The sequence below is a fragment of the Erigeron canadensis genome, chromosome 7 (assembly GCF_010389155.1).
Source record: "Erigeron canadensis isolate Cc75 chromosome 7, C_canadensis_v1, whole genome shotgun sequence".
NCBI lineage: Eukaryota > Viridiplantae > Streptophyta > Magnoliopsida > Asterales > Asteraceae > Erigeron > Erigeron canadensis.
In genome coordinates, this window is record NC_057767.1 from 12,408,765 (window position 1) to 12,430,457 (window position 21,693).

At 36.2% G+C, this 21,693-nt stretch overlaps 1 protein-coding gene across 2 annotated transcripts; it reads left to right on the forward strand.

Moving 5' to 3' along the window:
- The first annotated feature begins 3,036 nt into the window (after window positions 1–3,036).
- Window positions 3,037–11,503, forward strand: LOC122606856 (heparanase-like protein 1). Of its 2 annotated transcripts, none has more exons than XM_043779736.1 (10): window positions 3,037–3,266; window positions 4,001–4,221; window positions 4,313–4,349; window positions 4,432–4,615; window positions 4,944–5,092; window positions 5,187–5,420; window positions 5,905–6,094; window positions 6,175–6,300; window positions 6,388–6,490; window positions 10,936–11,503. In XM_043779736.1, exons 2-10 carry the CDS (start codon window positions 4,012–4,014, stop codon window positions 11,317–11,319), a joined length of 1,617 nt encoding a protein of 538 aa, XP_043635671.1. In that variant the 5' UTR covers window positions 3,037–3,266; window positions 4,001–4,011; the 3' UTR covers window positions 11,320–11,503. The 2 variants fall into 2 exon arrangements, with proteins under 2 accessions (XP_043635671.1, XP_043635670.1); XM_043779735.1 differs by having other exon boundaries at window positions 4,004–4,221.
- The last annotated feature ends 10,190 nt before the right edge of the window (window positions 11,504–21,693 follow it).

Consider the following 21,693-nt stretch of genomic DNA (forward strand, 5'->3'; position numbering starts at 1 on the left):
CACAAAAAAGGGCTCGCCGAAAAACTGAAGCAACAGTAACCAGAAACCCCAAAAAGGGGTCAACGGAATAACGAAACAACAGTAACCAGAAACCCCAAAAGGGGGTCGCCAAAATAACGAAGCAACAACAATAACCAGAACCAGAGACGGCTTTACCTTGAGGGCAATGTAATTTTTTAGAGTTATATTTGAACTATAAATAAATAGAAAATACATACAAATGAATACAAAAAAATGTGACGGTAGTTGTCATAAGTTTCTTCTTTGGATGTACGTTCGTATGTTGTAAGCATTAGTATTGAGATAATTTTCTATAGATAGAGTAAAAATCTTGAGTTGTTTTGTTTTTTTATTAGAGTTGAAAAAGAGAGGTTCAACAAGAGTGGATTCTCCAAGTTAGAGGTGACTTGAGGGGTAAAGTTGAAGGGTTAATGAAGAAAGTATTTATATTGCTTGGGTATATATATTATACATTAATATAGTATAGTATAGTTGTATGTGAAAATATTATTTTCTTTTCAAATTACTATGAGTATATTATAGTAATCACAATAGTCATGTAATAAAAAATATATGTCCAGGCTAAATTGTATATCATTACTCCAAAATTACAAAGACCAATGTTCATGTAAAAGATAGATATTTACATAGCCGAGCTAAACCTGGTCTTCTCAACTGATCATTGAGAATCTGAGTAACCCCGACGTTAACAAAATTCTTTTAGGAGTCCATTTTTTCATTCTTGGGCTAGAGCCCATTTTTTAAAAACTTTTTTCCCTAGAGATTGCTTTAATAAATATAATAAACGACTCTTAAATTTGCCCCCTTACAAAAAATATTCTAGCTCCGTCCCTGACCAGAACCCCCAACAAAGGAGCCACCGGAAAAATAACAACATTAAACAGAAGAAAGATGCTAGAATGACTAACACTTTTACAAAATATTTTATACTAACTTACATGGCACATGATGTGGCATTCCATGTTATACAACTAACATTAATTAGATAACCATAGTTAAATCATTTCCTTTTGGTTTTACTTTTTTTGAACGACATCTCAGCCCCTAACTCTTTCTGTCTTTCTCTTTTTCTTCTTACCATATATGACAAGAGTTAATGATCAATTATCCCTCACATAATCAAGGATTATAAAAACCAATTATATGAGTATTAGTTACTGGTATTGCTCACCCGAACAAAACAAGATAGAAAGCATATATGTATAATCAAAAAATTCTGCACCCAATAACTTTTTCCCCATCAAAACTTTCTTTCAACAAACATATCCATACAATTTCAATATTACCATCACCGTCTCAATTTAAAACGAATGAGATGAGAAGTACGCATGACTAATTAGTATAAGAAAATCGTGATGGAATGTCAATCAACAAATCCCAACAAAATGAAGAAAATAGATTCATTAAAATTAGATTATAAGCATCAATGAAAATCTAAGAAAAAAAAAAAACTTAAATCGGACAAAAGTTATCTAATTCAAAAAAGTTATGTTATGAGATGTAAATATTTGGGTTTTTGCCTTTTTGGTGAGCGAAAAAAATTTTTAAACTAAAAGAAGAGAAAAGATTGATAGATTGATGTATCTCCGATCGTTATTACAAATAAGAATTTAACTGGATTAATTTAAGGGATTTGCTAACTAGTGCCCCTAGTGCACTAGTTAAGAAGCATTTAATGAACCTGTTATTTCCTTATTAATCAAAAATTGTATTTAATGTGTATTAATTCAACTTAGCAATTTCTTTTTTTAAGTCAATAATTAATACATATTTTCATATTTTAAGAAAGTTGGACTTCATTAAATGCTTCTTAACTAGTGCACTACGGGCACTAGTTAGCAAATTCCCTGTGTTTATTTAAAGGAATTATGAAAGGGGTTAGACCTACGAATGGCTCAGTGGAGTTATGACTGTAGTTAAGAAGAAACAGTGGAATGTTAAAAAAAAATTAAAATAAAATAAAGGATGAGGTTGAATAGGAATAACCGAATAATCAAAATTCTGAAAAACAAGTTTGTTGTGAAGAGATAATGAATTAACTAGGATATACAGGAAGGGGTGCTCCTAAGTGTGTGTAGGGGTTGTGTTTGTTCGCGAGAATGGATTCCTGGTCAAGTGGGGGGTATGGACACACTTGCGCGAATTCGAGTAATAGCTACAATTCAGTGTGATCTTTCATTCACATTTTTTTTCCACCAATAACGTTTTATAAAACTTTTTGACTCCCGAATGTGGAGTATCCTACTTGTTACTTGACCAACCATCACGAGAAGCAAATACAACGGGTACGCTATATATTAGTTGTATCACATGGAGAGTCCACTTATTGTGCCATGTCAGTTAGTATATAATTTTTTTGTAAAATATTAGTCATACTAGCATTTTCCTAAACAGAAACCCCCCAAAAAGGGGTCGTCGAAAAAGTGAACAACCATGGTCGGCGATGAAAAGAAACCCCAAAAGGGATTTTAGATCTTGCTGGAATAAGGGTGTAGTACGTTAGGAGAATTGGCAAGTCATTTTCGGCATCGATTCCGGCAATACAAGCCAAGAAAACGATAACATTAACCTCAAAATCGAAACCCCCAATTAAAAAAATTAGGTTTCTTTTGGAATGTCAATATTGGCATTACAACACAATTAAATAAATGGTTATATATTACGCTCCCAACGTTCACAAGGATTGGCTAAACATATATCCGATATTATATAGCCGATGCAAGTTGCCGATACTTACCAATGAATAAGGTGCAACGAAGTGAAGGAGCCGATACTTGCCGATAAAAAAAAAACCCAATATGCACCCTTATTTTATCCTTTTACACCTAGAAACCAATGATGATGATGGAATAGTAGATTAGTAGCTTTATAATCACACCCACTAGGTACATTTTATATATATAAATACTAATTAAACCAAAACATTCTTTCTAGAATATAAATAAACAAACCTATACCACATATCACACTTACTTGATGACAAATTATCATAAGTTTAAACTTTGCCAGTTTGTGTTCTACTACTATAACTCACACACATTTAAGATTTATTACCAAACTGTGAATACATGTGAATTGAACTGACAAACAGCTCATTATATCCCCACTACCCCCACCAAATTCACATAAAAGAAAGTAGCTCAACAGTTTTAGATAAGATTCAAATCTATGACTAATGAGATCAAACCAACATAATATATCTGAATTTTTAAGGTGTGGAATTTTGGAGTTTTAATCTACTTAAGGTTAGTTCTTTAAATGGCTTTTTTATATTTTGTAGCTTTTGATATATATGTTCTTTGATCTTATTTAGTTTAAGCTAAGAATAATGCTTTGTGTACGGAAATTTTGTTTAGTTTAAGTAAAGAATAATGCTTTTGCTTTTTTAGCTTTTGCTTTTTTAGCTTTTGCTTGTAGTTTACTAGTAAAATTTGGAACCCAGTATGGAAAGTTTAAAGACAAAAAAAAAGAGATGATAAATATTTGAAAAACAGTTGAACAAATAGAGATCCCTGTTCAGGTTACTTGGGAAAGTTGAGATTTTGGCTTTGGTGTAGGCGGCTTAACCGCATTTATACTAGTGGCTGTTTCTGCACTCTTCCCTGGTCATTTCGAAGATAATCGTACTGTTTTAGCTTTCACTGGACAGAGCCTGACCCCTGTTTAGGCTACTCGGAGAAAGTTGAGGTTTGAGTCTGATGTATGTGGCTTAATGGGTATTTCTGTGGCCGTTTTTGGACACTCTCGCCAGTCCAAGCCTATAAGGTTTTTACCCTGGGAGGTTTCAAACCCGGTCTATTTCTGCTTGAAAAACACATATATGCTCGGTAGTGTGGTTTGCTACAACAACTTTGAACCCATAATGGAAATTGAGAGAGTAAAGTCCTACTAGACATATGAGTATTTTAGAATTTTAAAAACTTGAAGAATAAAGTCAATAAACAAGGGTTTAATTAGTTTTACACTATATATTTAAAAGCAGGTTGTAAAATGGAGTGTTGGGTATCACTTTTGGTATTTGTGGCATCGATTTCTGTAATTTTGGCACAACAAGTTCAGCACTCGGACCTTATTATCAATGGGACTTTACTGATGTCTCATACGGATCCGAATTACATTTGTGCGACTATCGATTGGTGGCCTGATGACAAATGCAACTATGGCCATTGCCCATGGGGGTCTGCATCAGCTTTAAATCTGGTAAACACGACAACTTTTTTAAACGAGAAAGATTTTATATATTTATTGAAAAAAGTTATAGACTTTTTATTGTATGAAATCGTTATTTCAGGATTTGTCAAATCCAATTCTTGTCAAAGCGGTTCAAGGTTTGTTATCTTGTGTTGAAATTGGAATATTTTTAATTAAATTTTAAGGTTTTGCTCATTTATTTTATTAATGCGTAAACAGCTTTTGAGCATCTAAGAATACGGGTGGGAGGTTCGTTGCAAGACCAAGTGGTGTATAATGTCGGGAGTTATTCTGGTCTTTGTCATCCTTTTACTAAAATGAAGGGCGGACTGTTTGGTTTCTCTAAGGGTTGTCTTCGTATGGATAGGTGGGATGAATTGAATCGATTTTTTGCTGAAACAGGGTGAGTTTTTCCCTTAGGCTTCTTATTTTATTGAACATACTTATAATCTCTTGACTTCTTAGATGGAATGGCAATTTCATCTCATTTACTTGAATGGATCTATCTGGGATGTGTTGTACTAAACTTCTTCAAAGGGCTGAAAGTCTCCCAAAATCTATTGTCAATGCATACAGCCTCTTTTTAATAAAGAATTCTGATTACATTGTAACCCAAGCATTCCTGTTCTGACCAGTACTTAAAATGAACTGGTTTTGACATGTTACCACATCAGTTCATCTTGCTGTCTCCGGTTCTTGCACGTTTTGAAAAATGAAAATTTCTGTTGTAGAACACTTGTCACCTTTGGCTTGAATGCACTCCGTGGAAGACACCAGTTTAAGAAAGGAGTCTGGGAAGGAACCTGGAATTCTACCAATGCACGTGATTTTATTAAGTATACTGTTTCCAAAGGGTATCAGATACATTCATGGGAATTTGGTAAGTTGGTTTATATGGAATTCATCTAGATTTTTCGTACAATGATGTGTACTTACATATTTATTTTCCGTACGTATGATCTTGACTTATGCAGGTAACGAGTTGAGTGGAAGGGGCATTGGTGCTATGGTCCATGCCGAGCCATATGCAAGTGATCTAATTGAACTCAGAGGTATAATTGATAATCTTTACCGGAAATTCCAGCCAAAACCCTTGCTTGTAGCACCGGGTGGGTTCTTTGACAAGGAGTGGTTTACAAAGCTTCTCAAGGTTTCGGGATCCAGAATTATTGATGTTATGACACTCCATCTGTATAATCTTGGATCAGGTTCGAGCTTTTTAGTTTGATGATACTTATACAAATACATTAAATTCATTCTTATCCAAACAGTGAGGTTTGATTCGTTTAATACATTGGAGGCAAGATGGGTGGGCGGTCGGAATTAGAGGTTGAAAAGGGTAATTTAGTATATGTCCAAACTGGGTGTGTTGTGCTGACCCGTCAACATTTGTTTTCTCATTCTTTCTGAGTTTTGTAAATTCTTATTGTATTAGATAAGATTTTTTAAAAACATTTATATTCTCATTTATTCATTTGACCTGTTGGAATATCCAAAACAACTTATTTTTAGTTGAATGGTTCAAGATTGTCATCTAGTTTACTATACTTTTCCTCATTCCTTCTTTGCTCATGTTATAAGACCTTCAATATAGAAGTTTTGATTAACAAATGAAATTGATATACTCGCTCCATAAATCAAGTAAGGATCAGATCTTGTTGCAAAGATCATGACTGAGTTTTCTTAATTCAGGCATTGATCCGAATCTAGTGAAAAATATTTTAGATCCTCATTTCTTGAGTAGGGCATCCAACACTTTTAATGGTCTCCAACAAACCATTCGAACAAATGGCCCGTGGGCATCCACTTGGATTGGAGAATCTGGTGGAGCATATAACAGTGGCGGTCTTCATGTTTCAGACACCTTTGTGAATAGCTTCTGGTAATCCTTTTTTTGCTTTCCAAAGGTAAGGGAAGATATTGTTGTTCCACTGATATTTTTTATTCATGGAATTTCTATAGGTACTTGGATCAGCTTGCTATGGCAGCTAAGTACCACACTCAAGTATATTGCCGTCAAAGTTTAATCGGTGGAAATTATGGTCTTCTGAACAAAACGACTTCTTTGCCAAACCCCGATTATTATAGGTGATTAAGTTCAAGTTCTGTAATAATACATGTTCCATATATAACTTTGTCATAAATAACTAACATGTTCTTTTGAACTTCATCCAGTGCACTTCTATGGCACCGGCTTATGGGAACAGGTGTTCTATCTGTAGAAAGAAGATACGTTGGGCCACATTTGCGAACCTATGCCCATTGTTCGAAAGGGAAAGTAAGCTTCCATACTGTTCTCAAATCTGAATTTTCATTTAACTTTTACTTAATTTGTACAAGATTCTATTGAGATTTTAGTGGATGCTTTGGCATATGTATGATATAACTAGCAGAACCATCTCCAAGGTGGCCTAGTGGTAGGAGGCTTGAAAATCCCATTAGAGACCACGATTCAAAACCTCTTTGGGTAAACATCTTGGAATGGCGCCAAGGTATTAGTAAAACAAAAACAAGCATACTTGCTAGGCTGTATACATCAGTTTCTGTTTGACTCTTTCGCGTAGCCAAAACATGGATGTTGTCTACGTGTTTGCCTGTTTGGTCTCTCCACTTATTATGAACTAGGAGTGTCATCACTAAAATGATAATTGAAATAGCTAAACGATAATTTTCTATCTTAGGCAAGATTATATAGTAGAGAAACGAAGGAAATCTTACAAATATAGGCAACAGAAAGTACTTTTGCACGATAGAAAAACAAGGAATGTAATTGCTAAAAGGCCAGTTTAGCTGTTATGGGAAAGTCACGTGGTTTAAGAGCTAAGGTTGTGTAAAGAGAAAATGGAAAGTGATTGCCAAAGGGAAACCTTTTTATATTTGCAAAGGGCAAATAGCTTAATAGTTTTTTTAAAAGGTGTGAATTACTCGCGAATGTTGAGAGGTCTAGCATACGTTGTCTTAAGCGGGTCCGCACTAAAGAGCCCAATAGATCCCAATTTAAAACCCTCTTTTAGAAATCCCTATCATCTAGAGATTTGGAAGGAAAAACACCCAAGGCCACCATAGGTGGAAATTAGATATGTGTGGCCACCCCTAAATATGCTTTGGGTAGGACTTGAACCTGAGACCTCGTGTTGAGAAAACATGCCTTCTTGCCACTAGACCATTTGGTGGTGGTTACACAGCTTAATAGTTGATAAAGGAGACTACACATGTTAAAAGGCAATGTTCTACGCTTTTTTACCTGTGAATGGGAAAAGGCAATGTTCTAAAAGGATAACTATCTTGTGTATGAAGATCACACAGTCTAGCTGTGTAAGACTATATAAAGAGCATATATAGACCATTGATAGATAAGTTTATTATTAAGGATGAGGTTTTTCTCATGCAAGTTATCCGGGTAAGGCTAGTCTTTTTGTCTCAGATGTATGGGCTTAAACGGGGTATCCTTTGACTGTTTTCGAACCTTTACCTGACCACCTTCAAGATTTTAAAGAGGACCACGAGGATAGCCACTAGGCCACCTTGGAGCTGGTTTCCTTTTTAACGGGTAAATAGAAAAGGTTCTTCCTATTCAGGTTACTTAGGGAAGGTGGGTCTCTTTAACTCAGATGTACTTTGCCCAGGTATGTAATCGACACAAAGAATATGATGTATAAAGAATCACTCTTTATTGATATATAACAAACATATAATCACTGTACGTTTATGTTACAGAATTGGATAACGAAACTAAAACGAAGCTATCCTATTTATACTAGTTATACTTGGCGGTTAATCTCTAATCAGTGAAATTCTTCATCAACCATCGCGTCTCTTTGGATAGTCGTCTCTGTTTGTTGTGTGAGACCCAAAAACTGTCAGCCCCTTTTATCAACAGGGGTGTCGTTTCCTTTTATGTCATTTACACTTTGTATCCCCGAAGTCTTAAACGAATCATAATTTCCAACATTCTCCGCCCTAATCGTCAGATATCCATCTGTCTTTGGCATCACGTCTTTCTCTTGCTTGACCCAAATCTTCTCGACTTTTAGTAGGATCTTTGTCTTCAATAAATCTTAGATGACGTCACACCATCTTTTGTTCCTCATGAACTTTTCTTCACGCGAATTTGCTTCACACAAGCTTGCTTCCCATGAGTCTGCTTCACACAAACTTGCTTTGTAGTTTCTTCGCACTTGGCATCACACCTTATGTAGTTTGATCAATCACTAATCTTGTTCTTCACGAACTATCGTTCACGGTAAACTTGGTTATTTCACATAACCTTTAATTCTTTCACAGAACTTGATCCATCACGGATTGAAACCGCATCATACGTATTTCCTTATAATTCAATCACTGAACTATCTATACCCTTCACAGGTTATCTCCCGCATCACACGGTTTTTGCTTTGACTTGATCCAATCAATGAACCTTGTCAATCCACCCTTCACAGGTTACTTCTCCGCTTCACACGGCCTTGTCTTGATCCATTCTCTGAATCCTTGGTTGTACCCCTCACAGGTTACTAGTCCGCATCACACTGCTTTGTCTTGATCGCGTCACATGATCTTGTATTCTTGGTTAATATCACACGAACCTCTTGATTGTTTGGGTTCACACCAATCTTCTTTTCCCTTTGAATACACCTTTGCGGTTTGATCATGTCACATGATCATTCGGTCATTCCCATAACGTCTCACACGTTTAAGTCCTATCCGCGGTTGTTTCTCACAACACGTCCTTTAACTTTGTATCTGTAACGCGTCATTTCGTATTACACGAATTTCTGAAAAATCACAATTGTCGTTGTAGACCCCTTTTTTTCTTGATCTTCTCGATTATTGTTTTCTTCACAAAAATTAGTATGCACCAAAAGTTTTCCCTCTTGCACATACCAACAAATTTGGTGTTCCCTTTTGTTTAATCAATTTCTCACAAATTGATCGTTTTTTTTTTCTTTTTCGTATTCACAACACCACCAAAACAATAATATATTATTGCTTTGTCTTCTCCATGAACAATCTCCGTTCATGCGTTATGTTCTTTCTGATTTCTTCCCAATCGAATGAAACACAGCAGTAGCAGCCTCTCGATCTTTGTTTTATCGTTGCTTGATTATCACAATTAATCAATCAACAATAATATTTGTTCCTGGTCTTCCTCTTTAAAAAAGAAAAACCGCTGCCCCTGTTCTTGATTTCACCACAACATCAACAGCAAATCGTCCCAGTTTTTTATTGTTCTATGAAATCGAATCACTCGATCTTCTTCTGTTTCAAATTTATGGTCAGTGTTTTTCACAAACAACCAACCCTCTTGAACGATTTCCTTCCCAGAACTTTGACTCTGTTTTCGGTTCTTCTCGAACGGAAAAATCCCAATCACTCACTGATCCTTTTCGGTCCAATCTGCAACAATTCTTCGAGTCGAATTAAACCCTCGCTCTGATACCAATGTTGCCCAGGTATGTAATCGACACGAAGAATATGATGTATAAAAAATCACTCTTTATTGATATATAACAAACATGCAATCACTATACGTTTATGTTACAGAATTGGATAACGAAACTAAAACAAAACTATCCTATTTATACTAGTTATTCTTGGCGGTTAATCTCTAACCAGTGTAATTCTTCATCAACCATCGCATCTCTTTGGATAGTCGTCTCTGTTTGTTGTGTGAGGCTCAAAAACTGTCGGCCCCTTTTATCAACCGAGGCGTCGTTTCCTTTTATGTCATTTACACTTTGTATCCCCCAAGTCTTAAACGAATTATAATTTCCAACAACCGCCTCCAAGATTGTAGTTACCAGGATTTGAATGTGAGACCTCTTGTAAAGAGGTCCAGAATGATCTAGGCCACGTTTGAGGTGGTTCCAAGTATATTGTATTCCATAGATGGTGCAACCTTTTGATGACTAACATATGTATTTTAAGACTATCTAAATGGCCGATGTACTTTCTTTATAATGACAAACTAAGAAAACCACTAAAACACCCATTGATGATAGATGATTTATGGTTTAGAAAACAAAATGTTTCCACTTTATCTTAAAAGTTGTCTAAGGAAGTACGGCGGGTCTGAGTAAGAACAAAATGATCTAAGTAGGGCATCACTCTGTTTTATGGCTGGCAGGGAACTCATTTATTCTGGATTAGTAACTGCATGCCAAAGTTACACAATTTTAAGGATATAGTCATGTTGGCCAATCTGGTTGAAATAGAACCATGGAAGTCTTTATCTCTGGAATTGGCACAAATAAGCTATGAATTAATTAGTTGGTGGTCTTTCTTTTCTTCCCTTTTCCTTCAAAACCCAAAAGGGTATGGGCTAATAGAGTAATAGATAAGTTTAGCAAGAAAACTCACCCTCGTCTTTTGTCTTTAACATATATGGCGGCAGCCACTAATTTTCACTTAGCACCCTTGAACTTTGTCTTCTCTGCTTCTTTTGTTCATATTTTAGCTACAACCTTTTTCCTTTAATCTATCATTTGCATACACTTCAACCCGCATATTCTAGTAAATGTCTAATGAGCAACAACAATGTCTAAAGTTAAGCTTGATCATGATAGTTCAACACTGCATACAGGGAAGGCAGGTGCAAACACACTCTGATTATAGCATCAAGTAATAATGTTTAAGCTTAATAGTAAAATATTGTATGTATTGGTTTCTCAAGCTGCTGCTACTGGCTATATGATTATTCATTACTCGCATCATATTTTCCTGCAGAATGGCATAACATTGCTTCTGATTAACCTAAGCAACCAAACAGAATTCCAACTCAGCATTCACAACATCTTGGACATGAAGTTGCATACATCAAAAGACAAAAAAGTATCTTTCATTCATCGGTTAAAGTCAGCATTTTCATGGATCGGGTCAAAGTCAACCCACGAAGAACTGACACGAGAAGAGTATCACTTGACACCACAAGGTGGTGATATAAGAAGTAGAACGATGCTTTTGAATGGAGTTCCATTACAGCTCACACGAAATGGTGACATCCCACATTTAAATCCCGCTGTTGTGGATGTGCATTATCCCATCTCTGTTCCTCCTTTGACCATAAAGTTCGTCCAGTATCCAAACTTTGATGCCCCAGGTTGTAAATGAGTTATTACGGTTGGGAATATATGTATTTTCCTGTATATGTATAACCTCATGTTCAAGTGTAAAACTTTGTAAATGTGAAAGAGCATTGCAAAGCTGATAGTTTCACTTAATGCAGTTCGTTTGAAATGTGAACCAAGTGCCTTGGATTTGGTTATAGAAATAGATACTTGAACATTTCTGGCTACGAAAGTTTCATAATGAAAATTGATGTTGCCATACAATACTTGCATCAGCCATTGCTGCTTTGTTGAGAGTCAAAGTTGCTGTATAAAAAATGGGAAAGTGTTGTATTAATGGAAACTGATAATATCTTACAATATAATGAGGATTCAACAGACTCTCACAATGGCAACAGTAAATAACTTCGGATCTAAACACATCTGTATACATAAGATTGTCTTTGGCTAGTTCAATGTGTCATGACTCATGAACTCCCACTTAATTGTAGTATACTAGTATGTGGTTAAACATATTCTCGTATACACATAAGAGAGGTAGAGAACGTATTCATCGTGTGCAGTTGTGTCAATCAGGTAGTCGACGCTTCATGAATGTCTAACCCAATAATCCTTTGTCTCGTACGAGCATGGTACCCGCGCAATGCGGCGGCGAGCCGGCGATGAAGGTGGTGTGATGGCGCCGACGGATGTTGACGGTGGTGGCGGTATCAATTGGTGTAGGTAAAGGTATTTGATTTAAAGGGTGTTAGTAGAGATATTTTATAATATAATGGACTAATAATGTAATTTAATACTATAGGTTGATGGTGATTTAATATAGGGATAACTGCAGAAAATAGAAATCACCTTTTGACCAATTCACCAAAATAGCAGTGACCTTTAAAAGTTTTACTTTTTAGAAATGAACTTTCATTTATTCCCGAAAATAGTAACATTTGACACACATACATGATGACATGAACATTTTTTGATTACGTGTCATTTTTTAATGACGTGACATACTATATAACTACAGAAAATATAAAGGACCTTTCGACCAATTTACGAAAATAGCGGTAACCTTTAAAAGTTTCACTTTCTAGCAATAAACTCTCATTTATTATTGGATTACTTCAACACCGATGACGGCGGTGTTGGATGTGGAGGTGGTTTCTTCTCGATTTTTTCAACTAATTTAGAAAACGACGGCGATTTGTTCGAGTTCAAGCTAATCTCTGGACCTCCGTTATCTAGATCTATGTCATCTGTCGACGAACTATTCTTAAACGGTCCAGATCCGGCCTATGAAACTCTCGTCTCACCTTGAACTTCCTCAGAATCTCCCTTCGACTAAAACGACGACGTTTTGACATCTACTTTATTTTTTTTTCTCGAGATAGATGAATGAAGAAGAGCTAAATCTATGTCTCCTTTAAGATCTTCATACACAGCTTTTCAACTTTTTAATGTTTGAAATAGAAAGAGACTCAACAGAAATCAATAAAATTAAGCTGAAATTAGTTCCAGAAGAAAATGACGAGAAAAAAAAAACCTTTTCAGAACCGAAACTGAAACGGAGTCATGTCATTTTTTGAGGGAAATGATATGGCTGATAAAGATTACATAATAAATAAATAAAAAATAATGTCATGTCATTAAAAAATGCCACGTAATTAAAAAATGTCTACGTCATTATGTACACGTGTCAAATGTTACTATTTTCGTGAATAAATGAAAGTTCATTTCTAAAAAGTAAAACTTTTAAAGGTCACTACTATTTTCGTGAATTGACTGAAATGTGCTTTTTATTTTCTGCAGTTATCCCTTTAATATATTAAGGGTATTTTGGTCAATTAACATGTTTCATTTTTGTAAACTTAAGGTATGAATCAGTATATATAAAGTTGCAATGAACCATAATCCTACGTGATATCGCTTTCTGAATACATGGAATAAAAATCTCTCATCATTAAAATGTATCCCCAATCAGATAAAGACTATTAGCCGAGTTGTGCCGAGTTGGATTTGCTGCCTAGTTTACTATATATTTTCTTCACTCTCATTTGTTCTCGTTATGACACATTGACACCCACGATATATAAATATGTTAATTGTATAGTAAAAAAAACAGAGCAATCGGAATAGATATTAGACTAACTCCCTAATATTATTGATCAAGAAAACTAACGCAAAAACTTGAATCTCTCGTACATTCCCTACCCATCTAATCCACGGTATATATAGCCTTCATAATACGCTTTGACTATAACTAGGAATTACATAAATATGGTAACTAACATATCCTAATCTCAATACGATACTACCAAACGATTAGCCTTGGCCACCAAGTTTACAACTAGCCATCCAAGATTGTTTCCTAGTCAGCCCACCTTCACGTGGGTGACCCAAACATTCCAACATTCACCCCCGAATGTTTGGACGCTTTAAGTCTTCAACTCCAAGCTTGCTGATCATTTCTTTAAACTTCATTCTTCCAAGATCCACCCCGTTCACGTGTTCAACATTTATGTCTTCTCGGTCCACACATTCTCGTATATAATGAAACCTGGATTTTATGTGTTTGCTTCTGCCATGAAACACCGGGTTTTTTACGAGAGCAATAGCCGAAGTGTTATCTATTTGAAGTGTCACGGGTTTAGTCTTACACCCCATCAGTTCTTCGAATAACTCCTTTAACCATACAGCTTGGCAAGAAGCTGAACTAGCTGCCATGTACTCAGCTTCACAAGATGACAACGTTACGGTGCTTTGTTTTTGTGAGCACTGTAAGGTGCCCTATTGTTGCGTGGATCGTAATAAGACGTGATTCGTTATGTCAAGAGTGCGGAATCCTCTTGAGATAACTATATTGCTATTGCCTTTCGTTGATTAATGAGCAATTAACCAACCCAAGGAGATGCACAAGGCTTGTGGTTCGTGTAAGAGATCACACGAAGGAACAATTAACCTTAGCTCGTAAATTCGTAAATAATTAACGAAGATTCAAAAACCATTAACCTAATTCCGTAGATTAGGTCTTGTATTTATACTAGTTAAGTATTGGATCGTGTGGGCTTAGGCCTTAATTACGTATTAGGCCCGAAACATTTAACAACTGATCTGCCTCGTGCTGACGTCAGCACGAGGTTCATCCTACATGCTGATGACGTCAGCACGAGGGACGATCCTTTGTTCTTTGTTTGACTTTGTTTGACTCATACATAACATCCAATCACCGTTTAAGTGTTCTACGACACTTATAAACCTTGATTCTATGTTCTTGTACCTGTAAAACAATATATAACACACAAACACAATACAAAACATAAACAGATATAATATAGAAGTCCAAACGTAATCATTAAATATCAACACAAGTTCTTATTTAAATGATTACAAACAAGTTCCTAAAAACGTAAACAATAATCAAATCTATGTTGCGATTGTCACACCGAATCTGCATCTACAAGCACCACGTAATCAGAGACTCTCCAAGATAAAACACATGCCCAGTGGTACTCCTTCCATCGTCTTGATCGATGTTATGGCTACTATCACTATAGCCAATTAACACGTTCTCACCTTTAGTATAAACAATTCCATATCCGATGGTGCCATTCAGATATCGCAAAATTTGCTTGACTAACGTGGCATGAGATTTCTTTGGATTTTGCATATATCTACTTGCAACAACCACTCAAAACGCCAAATCGGGTCGTGTGTGCAATAGATACCGTAGACAACCAAGGATCTTTCGATACTTTGTTGCCTCAAAGTCTTCACCATCTTCATCTTTTGAAACTTTGACATTTTGATCCATTGGTGTTTGAGATGAGTTGCAATTTATCAGCCCAACTTCTTGCAATATTTTCCTTGAGTATGATTCTTGCTTAATTTGAATTTTGCCTTCACCTTGTAGTACTTCAATTCCTAAATAATAGGAAAGTAAACCCAAATCTTACATTTCAAATCGTTTAGCCATATCGCGTTTAAAAACTTGAATCAGTTTCATGCTAGAGCCCGTAACTATCAAATCATCAACATATACTCCAACCAAAAGAATATGATCGTTCTCTTGTTTTCGGTATACCGCATGATCTTGTGAACATCTTACAAATTTCAGTTTGGTCAGAATTTCATTCAACTTTGCATTCCATGCACGGGGTGCTTGTCGTAGCCCATATAAAGCTTTTACTAACTTGTAAACTTTATGTTCTTCACCCTTTCTTTCGAAACCTTCTGGTTGAAACACAAAGACATCTTCTTTTAACTCTCCATACAAGAATGCTGACTTTACATCAAGGTGATGCACAACCCATCCTTGATTCGCAGCTAAAGCAAGTAAGAGCCTTACGATTTCGAGCCTTGTTACTGGAGCGAATACCTCGTCGAAATCTACACAAGGTTGTTGAACATAGCCTTTCACGACAAGTCTTGCTTTGTATTTATTCAGAGATCCATCAGCATTTTTCTTGATCTTGAACACCCACTTCAATCCGATCACTTTCACATCTTTGGGTGGCTCGACTAACATCCATGTACGGTTTTTATTTATTGACTCAAGCTCAAGTTTCATAGCTTCCATCCACTCTGGTTTTCCTTTTGCATCATCAAATCCGTATGGTTCATCATCTGCTAGCATTAAATATTCATCATCAGTAAGACTTATATTTAATACATAGTCGTTGTGCCATACGGGAGCATTGTGAGCCCGATCTGATCGTCTAAGTTGTGGTTCCAGATTGGTTGGTTGGGCTTCATTAGGCTCCATAGTTTGGGTTGGGCTAGCTGGTTCATCATTGTCTGATCCTTCAATCTGGGACTCATCTTCACTGATTTGATTAGTAGCTTCCCTTTCTATGTCATTTCCCACCCTCGTATCTGGGCCATCACCAACCATGATCCAAAACGTCCCTGAACCAGAGTCTTTTCCTTGCTCTATGCTTCTTTTCTATTGCCATCCTTGTTTTTCATCAAAAATACATCACCATCACGACATATTTTGATTTGTCGAGTTGTTGGGTTAAAAAGCCTATACCCAGCGGTACCCGCCTCACTTCCAATGTAAACCAGGCGTTCAGAACGATCGTCTAATTTCTGAGGTGCTTTCCAACAATCTTTACATAAGCCTGGCATCCAAATACTTTCAAATACTGTAGATTTGGCTTCTCGCCTTTCAATGCCTCATACGGTGTGGTTGTAATTGCTCGAGTTGGGATTTTATTGATGATTGAAGTCGCATGCCTTATTGCCTCATCCCACATGTAGTTTGGAACATCACGAGCTTTTAATAGACTTCTTGTCATATTCAGCAAAGTGCGGTTTCTTCTTTCTACTACACCGTTTTGTTGAGGATTATATGGTGTAGTTAGATGTCGTAATACACCTTCCGTTTCGCAGTATTGTTTGAACTCGATCGAAGTATATTCTCCCCCTCGATCAGTTCAAAACGTTTTGATCTTCGTTTCTAACTCAGCTTCAACTTTAATTCTGTATTTCTTGAATGTATTCATTGCTTCACCTTTTTCTTTCAAAAAATACGTCCACATATAGCGTGAGTAATCATCAATGAAAACAAAAACATACCTACTTCCAACAAGTGTTGGAGGGGAGATAGGGCCACATAGATCACCATGAATAAGTTCAAGTGGTCTTCTAGCCTTGAACTTTGCTTCTTTGACAAATGGTTTTCTTGCTTGCTTACCAATCAAACACGAGTCACATATTTGATTGTCGTCACTTATCTTTGGCAGTCCATAAACGAGTTCCTTTTGTTGCATTTGTTTCATTGTAGCAAAGTTAACATGCCCAAGTCTCGCATGCCATAACCAACTCTCATAATCAATCATTGCTTGCAAACATCTTGGTGTGCCAGTTTTAAGCTTTATCATATAGAGGCGGTTCTTGGATCTTGTTACTTGCATTAACTTTTTCCCTTTGCTATCTCGAATCGTGAGAAACTCGTCTTTCATGCAAATGTCACAACTAAGTTCCGTAACTTGCCCAAGACTTATTATGTTGCTACGGAGACTTGGTATGTAGTAAATATCAGGAAGCAATCGACTCTCCCTCGTCTTCCCTACAAACAGAATAGAACCTTTCCCGCAGATATCCACCTTGGACCCGTCTCCAAATTTTACTTTACCCCGTATGCGTGTATTTAACTCAGCAAAGAAAGAGACAATACCTGTCATATGGTTGCTTGCTCCATTGTCTAAACACCATGTATCCTTTTCTTTGCTCTCATACTTGCTCGACACAATTCTTTCTTCTTTAAGATTGACGGATTCAATGGTTTTTGCCATGAAAAGTGCTGGGTCGTCATCATTAGGTTCATCATTATTACGTCCATCCTTTTTTCGCTCTGGACATCTTGACACAAAGTGCCCAAATTTATCACAGCGGTAACATTGGATTTTGGAGTAGTCACGGGTTTTTCCCTTTAGTTTATCATTATTATTTTCTTTATTTTGGGCTCGGCTTGACTGTCCTGGTCCACGACCTCCCTCTCTACCACGGTTTGACCCCTTACCCCGTCCTCTATTAGCGCTGTTAGAGTTAGATCTTGAAGAACTGCTTGACGCAGAAGTAAACATTAGGTGTTCTTGTTCGCCACCATGAGTTTCCTCCCCTTTTATTCTTTCTTCATATGCTTTCATCCTTCCCACAACCTCATCGAGCTTCGTTGTTTTTAAGTCAAGCATTTGTTCAATCGAGGCAACCATAAGGATGAAACGTCTTGGTAACCCATTAATGAATTTTGTTACAAGTCGAGATTCCTCAAAGGGACTTCCAAGTGCGGCTGCAGTTGTAGCCATACCAGATAACTTGCTTGCGAATTCGCCTATTGTACTAGCCATACCACACTCTCTCAACACCAACGTTTTGTGCTTTGATTCCATCCCACATCGCCTTTGCTGTTTCAAGATTACCAACTTGCAAAGCTAACTCCTCGGGAATAGATTGTAGCGGCAATGCTAGTTCCGACTCCGGTTTCTATACAATCCCACACGCCATGAGCTTTAAACACGGCTTTAATTCTTATGGCCCAGATTGTATAGTTTGTTGATGTGAGCATCGGACACTGTAAAGTTGTTGTACTCGGTGCCTTACTATCATCCGCTCCTGTCATCTTTAGTTTTTGAGATCGAGTTTATAATGAATACTTCTCTAGCCCTTATACACAGCTAGTGAATTATTATAATGAAGAATTTAACTAAATTCACAAATCCTGAATGGATTTCTATGAGCCACGTGAATTAAATTCCACCGTCCCACAATCGAATTCAGGAAAGCAACTCTAATTTAAATAGGCAGCTAATTAATTCACCAAGTGTTTCACACCGACCAATCTTGATGCTAGATAATTAATTCTATCACCAAATATTAAAATCGACCGACTTCTTGAAGCTTGCTACGAATTAGATGCGAATTTAAAAGCTGCTACGAATTGGATGTGTTTTGATTTAACCAGGATCTGATACCAATTATAGTAAAAACAACAGAGCAATCCGAATAGATATTAGGCTAACTCCCTAATATTATTGATCAAGAAAACTAACGCAAAAGCTTGAATCTCTCGTACATTCCCTAACCATCTAATCCACGGTATATATAGCCTTCATAATACGCTTTGACTATAACTAGGAATTACATAAATATGGTAACTAACGTATCCTAATCTCAATACGATACTACCAAACGATTAGCCTTGGCCACCAAGTTTACAACTTGCCATCCAAGATTGTTTCCTAGTCAGCCCACCTTCACGTGGGTGACCCAAACATTCCAACAAATTGATATGTTGATATTGATATAAATCCTAAGTTTTAGACGGTTCATGATCGAGTATTTTCCATTCAGGATCCAAATTTAGTTAGAAGTATTTTAGATCGCCGTTTATTGAACAGCATCGATCAATTAGACTAAGAGGAGTGGGAAGAAAAGGAGAGAGGGGCTACTTGCGCCATGTGTCATGTGGTGTAAGAAGAGTTGCCCTTTAAAAAAGGTGGAAATGGGTGGATTTTAAAGAGTGAGGCGACTTGTGCCATATGGCATGTGGGGTTGGGGAGTTTTGTATGAAAAAAGGTAAAAATGGGTGGATTTAGGAGAAGTCGGCGAGGGGGGGGGTGGTGTTCAGGGCAACTTTGGCTGACTTTGGAGCACAAAGGGGTGAGCTGTGGAAGTCGGGCAAGGGGGGTGGTGTGGGGGCGACTCTTGGTGACAAAGGGCGAGAGTCGGGCAAAGTCACCTCCACTCCTCTTAGTCTTATAATGATCTCCAACAAACTATTTAAACGATTGAGTTACCGGACGGGAATATTTTTAAATTAGAGAATTTGGATGTGTTGAGTTGTAATAGTACATAAAAATATAAAATGGAAGGAGTTTTCCATTTGTATATAGCAAATGAAAAATTTTAAATCACGTTTAAATCAATTTTTTTTTTCATTTTCTTTATTATCAAACTTGTTTTAATATACATGGTTAAGTATGGGATTTAAGATGGGGGTGGGGAAAACTGGGGAGGGCGGCGCCTAGAGGGAAAGTTAATATAATTTGAAATTTTTAAAATTTAAAACACGAAAAATGAAAATTGAAAAACAATTAAAAAAAAAATATATATTTTCCAACTTTTCATTGAAAAGTGAAAAACAGTGTTTTCAGTTTTATAAGAAAATGTATTTAAAAAATTATGATTTGATCACGTTTTCTGTTTTCCTTGTTTTTTTTTTTTATAACAAAACTAGAAAACAAGAGGTGTTTTCCTCAACTAAGCGCCCCCTAGTATTCTTTCATAGAAGCTTTTTTCCTGTGTGGCATGCCAAAATTTTTTGTTTTTGAAAAGTAAATTTTATTCACAACATCGTCAACTCACAAAATTATGGAGTGGCCAACATATACAAGTAACTAGTTACAATTGTACATTAAAAGATAACCAATCGTTCCAACGGGAGAAAGGGGGTCACCTTGAGGTACGCCTTTTTCGCAGTTAAACTCGGCTGCAGGGCTTCCATTGATGAGAATGGATGAACGGGTTGAGCATAAGATATCTTTAATCCATCTTAGCCATCCATCACGAAACATCATTTGTTGTATTATCGAGATGAGGAAGTCCCAATTTATGGTGTCATAAGCTTTCTCGAAATCCACCTTAAAATAGAAAGCGTCACGTTTTATCTTGATATATGAAATAATTTTTATTTCTTATTAGTGGAATAAAAATAAAAAAATAAAAAGTTAATAAGTAGCACTCAGTACCGTCTTTCAAACCTGATGGCGTAAACAAATATATAAATCAAATTAGGCTAACGTTAAATGAAGCTTAAGGACTTCACTTAACGTATATAAAAAAATTGTACGTGTTTATATTAAAAATTCACCTTTTGATGTTTATGATAAGTGTATAATTATTTAATACACCTTAATGAAAACCTTGGGAGTTTCGTTTAGCATTCACAAATTTATGGGTATTTATATTGTAAAAAATTGACAATTACTAGCATGGTGCCCGCACACCGCGCACCATGCTAGTTAATTATTTCATATATCAAGATAAGTATCTAATAAATTTATTTCATATATCAAGATAGGACACACATGTGGGGCCTAAAAGTTATATAGATGCGAAATATTTTGTTTGAAAAATTAAAAAATAAGCTTAAAAATACTAGGAGAGAAACAAACAACCACCCAATAAAAAGTTGTGGAAATGATAATGACAAAACTTATTACATTTTAAAAATTAGTATTTCTTTCGTTCCAATATAAATGTTTAAATTTGACTTGCTAAATCTATTTTTCCTAACTTTGACCGTAAGTATGTTTATTTTTATAATATAATACCTAATGAAAGTTATATTAATAAAAAAGAAATCTATAGCTCTGATTTGCAAAATCGAGTCTTAAATTTATAAAACTAGTTTCACCTAAAAACTGACTACTACGCACTTACGGGCAGTGGACCCGATCGTTTGTAGTATAGTTAAGAGGTAAGACCGTGTTCGTTCGCGGGGATTGGTTTGAATCAATTGTTTAGTAAAGTAGTTTGGAAATCCGGGTGTTACTCAAGTCTCCTTTTTGACAGAAAATAAAATTTGTTTTGAACAAGAACATAAAATGAAGAGAACTTCAGACAATATAATTAAAAGCCATCCACCTTGACTTCCCTCGACTTCAAATGTGATTGCATTTTATTAAGACCAAATTCACAAGAACTGACAAGATAATCGTGACTAGTTAAATACTCATGTGGTACCACCAACCATGAACACATCACCAAATTACCTAGATTACTAGATAAATTACCCAAACCGATACCACCAGTTCCAAGACAACTTTTTCCAATAAACTAGTTTGACTGACTATCAAATTACCAATTGAACCTATGTAAAAATAACGTGGTACCACCAACCGTTACAAATTACGTTGATAAA

Bases quoted from the DNA above. Each gene is read 5' to 3' on its own strand.
- LOC122606856 (XM_043779736.1), top strand. From the start codon at position 4,012: ATGGAGTGTTGGGTATCACTTTTGGTATTTGTGGCATCGATTTCTGTA. The intron at 4,222-4,312 runs GTAAACACGACA...TCGTTATTTCAG, and splicing joins CTGCATCAGCTTTAAATCTG to GATTTGTCAAATCCAATTCT. The intron at 4,616-4,943 runs GTGAGTTTTTCC...TTTCTGTTGTAG, and splicing joins CGATTTTTTGCTGAAACAGG to AACACTTGTCACCTTTGGCT.